The following is a 13042-nucleotide window of genomic DNA, read 5'->3' as shown; positions in this document are numbered from 1 at the left end:
AAAACTCAGTTGCACTGTGCCTTGCGCTCTAGGAAACAAAACGGATGTACCCTCGCCTCTAAGGGCGGTAAGACAAATGTGAGTTCCTTATGTTACTAAGTAAATAAGGTCAGTTATTCAACCCATATTGCCTATTTTGGAAGTTCAAAGAGGAATAAGTAGATCTCTTTGGGGTAGACGAAAGTTGATTTTTTTTTATTATTATTATTATTTATTATGCTGTCCGGGCAGTGGTACTACAATTCTAACAGGTCAAGGTAATGGACATTTCAAATGGAACAATGAAAAGACTCTGAAGATTTATTTTGGGAGAGACAAATCATTTTGTATGATTGAAGTCCGGACATATGTTATGGAAACATGGAGGTTACAGCTGGTTTACTATGTGAGTTGGAGTGCTATTGTGGAGAGTTTTGAGTACTGGGTGTGAGGCATTTGGATTTAATTTACTAGGAAAAGAAGAATGATTAGGGTGATTAATCTGTCAGCAGGACATGGGATGATTAAATCAAGGAGAGAGAAGAGGCATGGAGAGCTTTTGGAAAGGGAATGATGGATTTTGTTTTATGTATTTATATTTCAAAGGATCTAAGTTAAAGAGCACATTTTTGTTTAGCATTTTAACTAAAGGCTGTAAAAAGAACTTGTCATTCCTAAGGGAGGGGCACCTTTTAATACTTGGTATTCCTATGGTAATATATTAATACAATGTAAATATGCTTAAATTCATACTCCAATATCCTGCACTGTGTTATACTCTGATTTAATTCTTACAGTCGGAGTTTTATTATTACAACCTAAAGATGAGAAAAAGAAGGTCTTAAGATGTTAAACTGCCCAAAGCCCCACAGTTAGTAAAGACACTGATTGGCAAAACTTAAAAATAAGTATACTAGGAGGTCTGGGGGTTGCTTGCACCCACCAGTTCCTGACCAGTGAATGAGGAGGAAGGAAAGGAAGGAGAGGTATCATCTGCTTAAATCACAGGGAATTGAGTTATACATCTCCTTGGGTCTCATTAAGATGTAGTCACTTGACCTGTATACAGCTCTATTTATTTATTTCTGTTTGAGGAAATTTAGGAATAATAATTTTAAGAAAGGAAATTTATTTTATTCTGTCTGGAAAATTCACAAAACATGTAGGACCTACTAAGAGGAAGAAAATTCAGTGTTCTCCAGTTAATTTTTTTATACCATTCCTGAACCCTAATACTAACTTCAAGACCACAGTCATTTAATGTGTTGATGGCTAGCTTTCACTTGTGTGTATTCCTGAAAACTGCTTAACTGTTGTTATATAAAAATTTGAAGAATATATGTATGTTTGAGTGCACATAAATGCAGATGCCTGCAGAGACCAGTAGTTCGATCCCCTGGAACTGATGTTACACATCCCCAGTGTAGGTGCTGGGAACTGAGCTCATGTCCACTGCAAGAGCAGCACACCCTCTTAGGTGCTGAGCCATCTCCCCAGTCTCTCTCTCTGGCCGTGTGTGTGTGTGTGTGTGTGTGTGTGTGTGTGTGTGTGTGTGTGTGTGTGTGTTTACATTATACATACTATTTCAAAGTGTGTTTCAGTTTGCTGTGTATTCTCCTTCTATTTCTCTTTCAAACAGACTTCTAGGATATCTCATACTCTATTCTTTTCAGCAAAACAAGGGTAAATACTCACATATGTTGCTCTCACATATGATCCATATTCCTTTGACGACACCTTTCTGCCTCTTGCTTTATATCTTTGTTTGGGTTGGTCATTCATGTGCTTTTACATGTGACAAAAGAAAATTTGCTTCTTCATTCGTGGTAGACATGGTATACTTAACGTTGCTGGTATTTTAATCCTTGGAAAGTCTCAGATATATGAGGAGTAGGTGGTGGCATTCATGCTTTCTACAGGCTGCACAGTCAGAAAAATGGAGGGTGATTATTCTCTTCTGTTCCTTTGACACATTGCATTCGGTCCATGGTGGCAGACATCACAGCCACCATGGTGTGTTTGTTGTGATTCTCTTTTAGCAGTTTTGTTGCTGTCATTCCTATGAAATATTGCATATCATAATATCATAATTGTAAATGGCTTATATATTATCTTAATGGTTGTTAAAGCCAGTATTCTCCTTACAGCAGCAATGAACTATGTTTTGTCATAATTTGTGTTTGATCTCTCCCACGCCTACAAGGAAATTTATTTTATTCTGTCTGGGAGATTCACAGAACATGTAGGACCTACTAAGAGGAAGAAAACTGAGTGTTCTCTGGGTGTTAGATTTGTTATTTTTGACTTCTAATTTATTCATTCTCACAGCTGTGTTCTCCAACTGATGTTCCTATGGCACCTGAGTTACAGCACGGAAAACAGGCTAATTGTATTCTTCAAAACAGACAACAGTGGAGCATCTTGAGACAGGCATCTGGCATCTGAGTTCTTCCCTCCGCAGTGCTAGTCCAGGCTTCCTGTGACTCCGTTGTTCTTTTTTCTTTTCTTTTTTAAGCATACCTTTTTTTTTTTTTTTGTTCCCTTCTGTTTCTGTAAATCGTGGCATATATTAACTAAAGTCGCTAATCGCACATGTAGCTTTTTCCTTTTGGAGCCTTAAGCAAGAAGAAATGTAGACTTGCCCTCAACCATTTATCTGCTCTTCACTCCTGTTTATTGAATTAATATTCTCAGTATTTATAAATATCTTCTGATTGTGTATTTATTTCACTAAAACAAAATAATTCCATTTTTAATCTCAAATGTAATTATCACCAATTTTTAATATCACCAATTTTTAAAATAAATTGTTAGCAATATGTAAATTTCCATACCTAGGTTTTACCATTTCTACTCCTCATGCATTCCCTTCTCATCGTTTCTTTATTTTACAGTTGATACAGTGTAGTTTCCAATCACACTAATAGTTCATACACCACTTTTGTCTTATGTCTTATTGAACAAGTGTGTACCATAGTAATTTCTTCTTTACTACTTAGTTTTCATCTTGTGTTGTATCTTCAAAATATTCCCTACAACTTCACTCTTCTCTAGAGATTTTATAAACTACATATATAAATATAATAGCGACATTTTAAAAAATTTAAAAAGCGGGCTAATAATATATTTTATTTTAACATCGAATCACCTAGCTAAAGATAGTTTGTTTCTTGGTGTTTTGTTTTGGTTTTGCTTTGACTTTTTTTTTTTTTTTTTTTTCTTGTGGGAGGGTGGTGGTGGTGGTGGTTGGTTGATGGTTGGCTGGTTAGTTGGTTTTGGTTTCTCTGTAACAGCTCTGGCTATCCTGGAACTCAATCTGTAGACCAGGCTGGTAGGTTGTTGGGGTTTTTTTTATTTTGTTTTGTTTTTTGTTTGTTTGGTTTGGTTTGACTACTCATAGACCTGCAAGCAGAGAACACAGGCCAGAACATAGAAGGTGTACCTTTCAAATGCCTGTCCCTAATGACCTGTATCTGCCAGGTAGGCCCTGTGTCTGAAAATTAGCACCACCACAGGAAGTGACGTGTACAAACATACGAGCCTATGGGGAGGTATTTCAGATCCAACCCATAAGTAGATTGTCAGAAGAATTATTGAGTCAGCAAGTATGGATTAGTGTTCCTTGTATGTATTTGCCGATTATTCTTAATGACTGTCAGCTACTCTCTTCAGCAATATTGGTGTGTGTTTGCTGGGACCACTGCTCAGTGATAGAACACTGGCCTGTATGTGTTAGGCCTTGAGTTTAATCTCAGCTCCACCTTTCACCATCTTAAACATTGAGTATTGTTTCTTTAATTGTTAGACAAGAGCCTGTGTCTATAGAGGACTTTACTATGGATATCTTTTTTGGGAGACAAGCCTCAGACTGACCTAAAAGTAACTATGTGGCCTAGGGTGGCCTCAGACTCACAACAGTGCTCCTTGCCCAGCTGTTTTTCAGGTTCTTTACAATGAGCCCTTTGTCACCTTTCCCAATCTTTGGTTTATTTCCCCTCCTCCTGGGATTAGAGCGAGATGAGTGAGATTTTAATATTTCCAAAGCAAATCATTTCTTTAGTTCTGGACTTGGAAGTAATTTCATATTTCAGAAGTATAGTATTTACTTTTCTTTTTTTAATAGATTTTCTATATATTTTTAAAACTTTTTATCAACCGAGAATTCATATGGCTATGTAATTGTCGACAATGGGGCAGGAGGACCCTAAATTATAAGTTCTTACCATTCAGCTTGCAAGCTGTTTCTGTGTGAGCTGCAGAAGGATGCCGACCCACTCAACGACCTGCACACACATTTTGTGCCTGACACTATAAAATGATACTACTTAGAGTACCTTGGCTAGGGTATTTTATGTTGACGCGGACAAAGCCTCCTTCCCCACCCTAGTTGGTCTTAGTATACCCACCATTTAGTTACAGTCATGGTCACTCCATATATTTCCGGTAGCTGCAAGTTTTCTTGTGTCCCTCTGCCACTTGGTCCCAAATAAATGCACAGAGGCTTTTAGCAATTACAGACTGTTTGGTCTATGGCTCAGGCTTCTTGTTAGCTAGCTCTTCCACCCATTTCTATTCATCTGTGGATCCCACATGTCTCCTGGCTTTACCTGTGTTTCATTGCACCTTGCCCCACCCCATCTCTGACTCCACCTTCCTTTCCCTGTATCTTTAGTTGGATTTCCCGCCTGGCTATAACCTGTCTTGCCATAGGCCAGAGGAGCTTCTTTATTAACCAGTAGTAACAAACCATATTCATAGCATAGAGAAAGATATCCCACAGCATATATCTATGCTTCGTTTCTGAAAAGGTCTTGTTTAGCACAGGCTGGCCTTGCTTGAAGTTTCTGTGAAGCAAATGGATTTGTGCTGAACCTCCTGCTTCAGCCTCTTAGGTGCTGGGATTGCATGCATGTGCCAGCACCCCACCTGTTCTTTTTTCTTTTGAATCAATAAAAACTTATACTTACTTAGGTGTCTGTACACACACACACACACACACACACACACACACACACACACACATCTCATACCTCAGATATCTGTTAATGGATGTAATTAAAAGCTTACATTCTTAGGTAAAGACATTTAAAAAGAACCTCAAATAATGACTCTGAATTAAAGTAAACACTAGTAAAGAGAAAAAAAATTGTTTGCCCTTCTCTTCATATATTTCTAAGTTTTACTATATTTAAAATACCCTGATAAATCCCTTAGGGTGGTTAAGATTTCCAGGCATTAAGTCAAGCTTTGCTAAAATAGTCTTTGGGTTTTACCTAGTCTTTCAGTCCTATCTTCCTATGTTTTGTTTTGTTTTGTTTTCCACTGTGATGAATAAAGATAACCCCTTCATTTTCCACCTTATTAGTGTTTTTTAACCTGTAAGAGAATATACTCTGTTTGGGGTTGTTTGCAGGGAGAGACATGTAGAGCAAACTGTGTAAATAGACATCCCTAACTACAAATCCCAAGACTTTGCCAGATATATAAAGTATTTTTCTAAAGCATAGACATATAGACTTTTGGCTTATTTTTATTACAAACCTAACATGAACAAAACAATTCTTTTTGTAGCAGTGCTGTTTTTACTCTGGGTCATGCTGTAGGCTGGAACACATGCCTTAGCAAAGGTTATAAATCTAGGAAGAAAAGTTATGGTTGGCATGCATTTTAACAGTCTTTGCAATCTAACAGAGCACAAATCTCAACTTGTTTAAATTTTGAATATTTACTTTACAAAGTAAGAGAATATTTTAAAATAGAATTAAATTGTAAATTTCCTACCTATTTAGAAGCTAGTGTTTTTACCTTTTCTTTATGAAATTAAAAAATCAAATATATATATACTATCCACATTACAATACTATTATATTTTAAAGTAAAACACATACAGCATACATAGATTTGGAGTCAGGCCAAATTTAGACTCTAGAGGCATACTATTCTGTGACTTAAATTACAATCATATGTATTTGAATACAGATCAAATTTTCAGTCTGAAGTTGGTGAGAAGCCTAATTATTTGACCAGGTTACTATTTATATAGACCATCCTGTGGCTGTCTGTGGTTAATCCACAGCTGGCAGAGTGCTAGCTCTGGGAGGTTTCTATTTCGTGCTGTAATAGTTTGGAGAAAAGTAAGAGGAGGGGGGAGCTTTATACTCTTCTCATTAAATAAAGACCAAAACAGCAAGTCCATACCCACTGCCACAGAGACAGATCCTGTAGAAAGCGCTCCATTTGGTTCTCTTAGTGACAGAAATGACAAAGAATGCAGCTCGGATGCTCATAGTGTACAAGTGACGTGCGTCTAAAGAAAAAAGGATGAAAACTTTTTTAAATGTTAACACATTACCTTTTAGAATAATTGAAGAACTAGTGGCATGGAGTTTCAAATATTTTTTTGGTTTTTCAAGACAGAGTATCTCTGTGTAGTCCTGGCTGTCCTGGAACTCACTCTATAGACCAGGCTGGCCTCAAACTCACAGAGATCCGCCTGCCTCTGTCTCCTGAGTGCTGGGATTAAAGGCGTGTGCCACCATTGCCCAGCTCAGCATAGAGTTTCTAAATGAGAAAACATTGTTATTATGTTAAGAAACATCATTTGTGATAGATTACCATTGCTAGGGTCATGGCTGACACTCACATGACACAAGAGAAATACACAATGAATCTATTTGACAACTTCATGTGACACAGGAGCATTTAGAAGTGAAGTCTCACAGCTTAGGGAAAACAACTTTATGCAAAATTATGAAGAAATAGTTTTTTTAAAGAATCAAGATTGGACAAAGGGAATATGATGCAATATCTAATTGTAATAAACAACGCGTGAGGGAATAGCATCCAGTAGACCTTGTCTTTCCAGATTCTTCTTATCCTCCAGGAATGGGGCAGGACCTGGAATGGTCCTGTGGCCTACTTTCATGTAAAATGTGAATGCTTACACAGAAGTATCTTCTGTAGTTTTCTCCTACATCCAAGGTATCATATCTTGGTGTTCTGTGTTCTGAGCCCCAATACAATTACAACTTAAAAGTCTCTCTTAATTTTTCAGAATGCATACGGGCAGTAAACCCCCTTTAAAGATAGATCCTTATACAAGTGACCACGACCACGAAGTTTATTCTTTTAGAATATTATGTTCAACTTAAAGTAATGAAAGTTTTTTTTTCTCTCTCTCCCACCTTCTGTATGTTCAAACGATGTAAGTGATTAGGCCTTCAATTACAAATCGATACTTTATAACATTTTACAACTTTGGTTTGTTTGTTGAGATGGGCAGGGTCTTATTTATATTGCCTAGGCTAGCTTTGAACCATGCAATCTTCCAGACTCAGCCTAACAAGTACTGAAAATAGAGGTGTGCAAGATTGTGCCTGAGCATTTTCACAACTTTTGAAGACATTTCCTGCATATTGTCATCATTTCTTCTTCTTTCTGTCTAGTTTCACATGACTGCCCTTCCTCTGATTCTGTGCTCTAATTATCCTCCCTTAGTTCTCCTTCTGTTTCTTCACCTGATTGTTGTCTTTGAAAAGCAGAAATGCTCATGCGGTGGGTGATGGTGCACACTTTTAATCCCAACACTGGAGGCAGAGGCAGGCCGATCTCTGAGTTAGAGGTTAGCCTGGTCTACAGAGTGAGTTCCAGGACAGCCAGGGCTCTTACACAGAGAAACCTGTCTCAAAAATAAATAAGAAGGAAGGAGAGAAAAGAAAAGAAAAAGAGGAAAGAAAGCAGAAATGCTTTCTTTCAAATTTCAAAATATGACTAACCTTAAGAACTGGCCTCTGAAGCTAGACATGGTGCCTCATGTCTGTTATCCACCCCTTGAGAAGAGGAGACTACAGGATCCAGAGTTCAAGTCCAGCCTGAGCTGCATGGCAGATCCTGTCTCAAACAGACCCCCAAAAAGAACTATCCTCTCATCTCCACTCTTTCATCAAAAGAAAATCTTTCTCCTGAACTCTGGGGATATTCTATTAGGAATCATTTTAATCCAGGCTCGTCACATATAAACTATATAACCTGTAAGATATTTCTCTATTTTGATTTCAGACTTATTTCTAAAGTGAGAGCAACAGTATGTACTCCATAGGTTTCACAATAATGGCCAGTTTGTAAGGTTTTGGTCCGGTTTCTGGGACCCCAGAACTAATCCGTACTTTTCAGATGATGGATTCCTATTCCTTACCCTCGGTCTCCGCTTTCCTTCAGCCAGTCTGTAGTTTACTCTCACACCAAGTGCCTTTTTCTACTCATCAGTGTGTGTCTGCTCAGTGCCCTGTCTCTGCCTCCCGTAACCCTGAACACATAAGAACCCTCTTGAAATTCCCGGTCACGTGTCTCAGCCGTTCTCTCCTTAATAACCTTCCTTTGTTCTCTCCTTTTCTGTCTTTCTGTCCTCTCTTGTTGGTCCATATTCCCTCCCTTGGTAATTAGAACCACAACCTTCTTCTAACACATTTCTCATGAGTCAAACTTTTTTATAGAGATTTTGAGTAGTATGGCCACAACTGAATAGTCTATTTACAATGTGACCCTGGTCTTATTCTGGAGTTTTCTATTTAATAACCAGGCCAGATTTTTTTTTAATTGTTTAAATATCATCTTCGAATTCTACTCTTTGCCTTTTACGTCTTAAACAGTCCATAGGCCCCATGCTTAGAACTCCAGTGTGGCTTCCTTTTACACAGCCAAATGCAGGGGGCTTCTAGTTGTTGGTAAATTACTGCTCTCCAGTTTACCTTTCTTGCATCTTTCTCTCATCATGTTTCTCTCTTGTGAGGAAAACTCATTACCCACACCCCATCCCCACTCTGCTCCCATGTTGCTGTCCAGATGCATCCTGTCCTCCACTGCAGGCCTTTCCAGTGCCGCACTCTGTGCTAACTAACCCCGCTTCACTTCCTTGGCTCGCCTCCACCCTCCTCACGACTCTCCTTCAACCTGACCCGCACCTTGGCCTGCCCTTCCATCTGAAGGCGTTCATAGACGCTATGAGGACTTTTATCCTGAGACATATAGACAAGCACTGTTTTAAAATACAGCTTTCCTGGCATGAAACTAATTAAAATAATTTTCTTTTGTAGTCTTGGATTATTTTCTTATTATTTAAATATTCTAACTAAAAGTTGGGGGTTGGTTTGTTTGTTTTATTTAAGAGATTTTCTATTAAGTGATTCATTTTACATACCAACCACAGATTCCCCTGTCCTCCCTCCTCCTGACCCCCAGCCTTCCCCCCCAGCACACCTCCCATTCTTACCTCCACCAAGGCAAGGTCTCTCATGGGGAGTCTGAAGAGCCTGGTACATTCAGTTGAGGCAGGTCCAAGCCCTCCTCCCTGCACCAAGGCTGAGCAAAGTGTCTCACCATAGGCAGTAGGCTCCAAAACGCCGGCTCATGCACTAGGGACAGGTCCTGATCCCACTGCCTGGGGGCCCTCTAAACAGTTTAAGCTAAACAGCTGTCTTGCTTAACCAGAGGGCCTAGTCCAGTACCATAGGGGCTCCTCAGCTATTGGTCCACAGTTCATGCGTTTCCACTAGTTTGGCTAGTTGTCTCTGTGCTTTTTCCAATCATGGTCTCGATGTCCCTTGCTCATAGAACCCCTCCTCTCTCTCATCGATTGGACTTCTGGAGCTCAGCCCAGGACCTGGCCACGGATCTCTGCATCTGCTTCATTCAGTCACTGGATGAGGGCTCTATGATGACAGGGTGTTCAGCCATCTGATCACCAGAGTAGGCCAGTTCAGGCACCCTCTCGACTATTGCCAGTAGTCTATGGTGGAATCATCCTTGTGGATTCCTGAGAACTTCCCCAGCACTCTGTTTCTCCATATTCCCATGATGTCCTCATTTATCATGGTATCTCTTTCCATGCTCTCCCTAAGAGTTAATTTTAAAAATCCAGATATTGTGACACCTTCTTGTAATCTCCAGACTCCTATAACTCTCCAGGCCAGCCTTGGTTGACATACCGATTGGAACACTGTCTCAAAGCTATAAAATAAAATGAAATAAATTCAGTTACGATGTTTTTGTTTTGTTTGTTTGTTTGTTTTTGGGTTTTTTTGAGACAGGGTTTCTCTGTGTAGTTTTGGTGCCTGTCCTGGATCTTGCTCTGTAGACCAGGTTGGCCTTGAACTCACAAAGATCCACCTGGCTCTGCCTCCCAAGTGCTGGGATTAAAGGCATGTGCCACCACCGCCCAGCAATGTTTTTTAAGATAATAAGTAAGCTATGCTCTTTATAAACATAATTTTTAAATCATTGACAGGATGTGACAGTTTATAAGAAGCTAGAAGGGGTTGATCTGCCTCCATTTGTATTTCTCAAATTCAGATGTACTTATGATCTTGTATATTTTTGTTTCATAGGTTCCAAGAATTTTTTGGGAGTGCACATATGTAATCTGATATGAAATAATCTTTCTTCTCTTTAGAAACAGCATGTATCAAGCATATAGCACTCACATGATAAACTTTTTTCTAGTTAAATACAGCCACTTTCTGCCTCAGACTTTTTAATTAAATTTGCACAGACATTGATATTTTGTATAGATTCCTTTTGTTCTCACTTAGACTAAGTGTGGAGGTGCCAGTTCTGATTTTCTCTCCTTTTTTTCTTTGTCCAGGGCTTTTTTCTTACAGTCTCCCCAGAGTCAGTATTGAAAGTGGCCCACTATGCTGCTGAGAACAACAGGATCTTCACTTTGAATTTGTCGGCCCCATTCATTAGCCAGTTCTTCAAGGAATCCTTGATGAAAGTCATGCCTTATGTTGACATCCTCTTTGGAAATGAGACGGTGAGTTGCTTTAAAAAAAACAAAAACAAAAGTCAACTAGAGCCAGGTGTGGTATTGCATGCCTTTAATCCCAACATTCGGGAGGCAAAGGTAGGCAGAGCCTGTCTCTAAACAACAAAACAAAGAAGTAATCCTTCTGTTTCTGGGCTGTGTGTGTATGTGTAGGAATGCATAAGTAAAACCCTAAATTTGAGGTCAGTGTCCTTGAGAATTATGCAAGAGTCACTCAATGTGGATTTCTCTAGAGCTGTATTTTCTATATTTCCTACGGACTAACTTCTTAGTAAAAAAATAAATTTTTAAAAGATGAAATCATTGGGGTATAATTTATATAGTAAAATTCACCCTTCTTACTCTAGACTCCTACACTTCTACAAATGCATATGTGACCTGTAACTATGACCACAACCAAAAGTTTTTAAAAACTTTTCTCAGTTGTAAAATCTTCTGTCTGCTTCTCGGCCTTTTGGCTAAGATCAAGCGTAGTAAAATCTTCTGTCTGAATCTATTTAAAGTTAACAAATTATGAGTAAATTTGATACTATAATTTTTTATTTGACTTATTACTGAGATTATTCTGGAAATATTGTGTATTATAGTTGAAAATGTTAAAGTAGAATTTCATTTAAACTATTCTTCTTTTAACAAGTGATGTATTTTTGCCCATTAAAAGTCAAGGGAAACTTTAAAAATAGAATAGAGAAGGCTTTGACTGAGCCTCCATGTGATGTTAGCCATTATCAGTGAACTTTTATGAATGTTGGGAGTTTTGTGTATAAAATGACGTTTCCATTGGTCACCCTGGAAATGAATTCTGATTCTAATCCTCTGGTCCTAATATTTGAATATATTAATTGATTTTTATATGTCATTAAGTTAAATGTGTAGTCAGCCTAAAGAAACTTAAAAATCTGACCTGGGATTTCACCTGAGTGAGGACTGAAGGATTGGTCTGTAGAAAGAATATCAGGGGCTTAAGAGCACTGGCTGCTCTTCCAGAGGTCCTGGATTCAATCCCCAGCAACCACATGGTGGCTCACAACCATCTGTAATGAGATCTGGTGCCTTCTCCAAGTGTGCATTCATATATGCAGACAGAACACAATATATATAATAAATAAATAAATCTTTTTTAAAAAAAAAAAGAATATCAAATGTGTGAGCATACAAAGGCCAGCACCATTGAAAGGAAACATTACCTTCTTTACACATTAACTACATGAGTTTTGTTCATTATGATGCAATTAAATGCCAGATAGGAAACAACGCAAGAGGGGAAGCTGTATTTCAGCTGGGCAATGGATCAAGTCTGTCATTGCAAGGGGTATGACAGAGCTTATGGCAATGGGAACGTGTGAGCAGGACTCCACATGTCTCAAGGATTAAGAAGCAGAACAGGAAGTAGGCCAAGTTATAGACCTCAGGGCCCAGTTCCTCCAGCTCAGTCTCATCCCTTAAAGGCTCTTCCAAAGAGACCAAACATCCAAACAAATGAGCCTTTGGGTGACATTTCCTATCCAAACAAGAATATTAAGATAATGACAAGAAATAGACATGAAAGACTTGAAAACTTATATTTGACTCATTTGACTAAAACCTGCCTTTTCTTTACATGGCTGCAGTGTGTGTGTGTGTGTGTGTGTGTGTGTGTGTGTGTGTGTGTGTGTGTGTGTGTGTTTATACAATGGAGTTTTTAATTTTTATTCCGATTTTATGTGTGTGAGTATTTTTGCCTCTATATATGAGTGTGTACCATATGTGTGCCTGGTGCCTGTGGAGACCAGAAGAGGGACTTGGACCCCTGGAATTGGAGTTGTAGAAGGTTGTGAACTGCCATGCGGGTGCTGGGAAATAAATACAGGTCCTCTAGAAGAACAGCCAGTGCTCTTGGCCACTGAGTCAACTCTCCAGCCCTCATATTGTTTCCTAAAAGGTCAATGAAGTGAGTAGGAGATGTGCTGTTTTAGCCCTTTAAATAACATAGAGCAATATGTCACCAGGATAGCATTCTGAGGGTGTCTGAGAGAACACTGACATTCACCCTTTATAGTCTGGGAAGATTAGACTGGCAGTACATAAATGCTCTAGACTCTAGGAAGACTAGAAGCACTGTGTAAAAGATATGTATGAGTGAGGCTTGAGAAGTAGATTAAGAGAATTGAATGCTATCAGATTTGCAAGTGGGATAGATAGGCAGAGGTGACCTTAGTTAGGAAGAGAATGAAGATGGAGCCTTTGAAAAAACTTAGATCG

General features: G+C 38.8%; 1 protein-coding gene across 2 annotated transcripts in view; it reads left to right on the top strand.

The window, feature by feature from the left end:
- The window catches only part of Adk (adenosine kinase), a 400038-nt gene that overhangs the window by 257455 nt on the left and 129541 nt on the right, over positions 1-13042 (top strand). For both annotated transcript variants that reach the window (XM_028879766.2, XM_028879767.2), the window contains exon 7: positions 10619-10789. In XM_028879766.2, the coding sequence (XP_028735599.1) occupies positions 10619-10789 (171 nt within the window). The remainder of the gene's footprint in view (positions 1-10618; positions 10790-13042) is intronic.

The sequence above is a fragment of the Peromyscus leucopus genome, chromosome 9 (genome assembly GCF_004664715.2).
Source record: "Peromyscus leucopus breed LL Stock chromosome 9, UCI_PerLeu_2.1, whole genome shotgun sequence".
In the NCBI taxonomy this organism is placed as follows: Eukaryota; Metazoa; Chordata; class Mammalia; order Rodentia; family Cricetidae; genus Peromyscus; species Peromyscus leucopus.
Note: the sequence above shows the minus strand (reverse complement) of the source record. Positions and strands in the feature narration are given on the sequence as shown.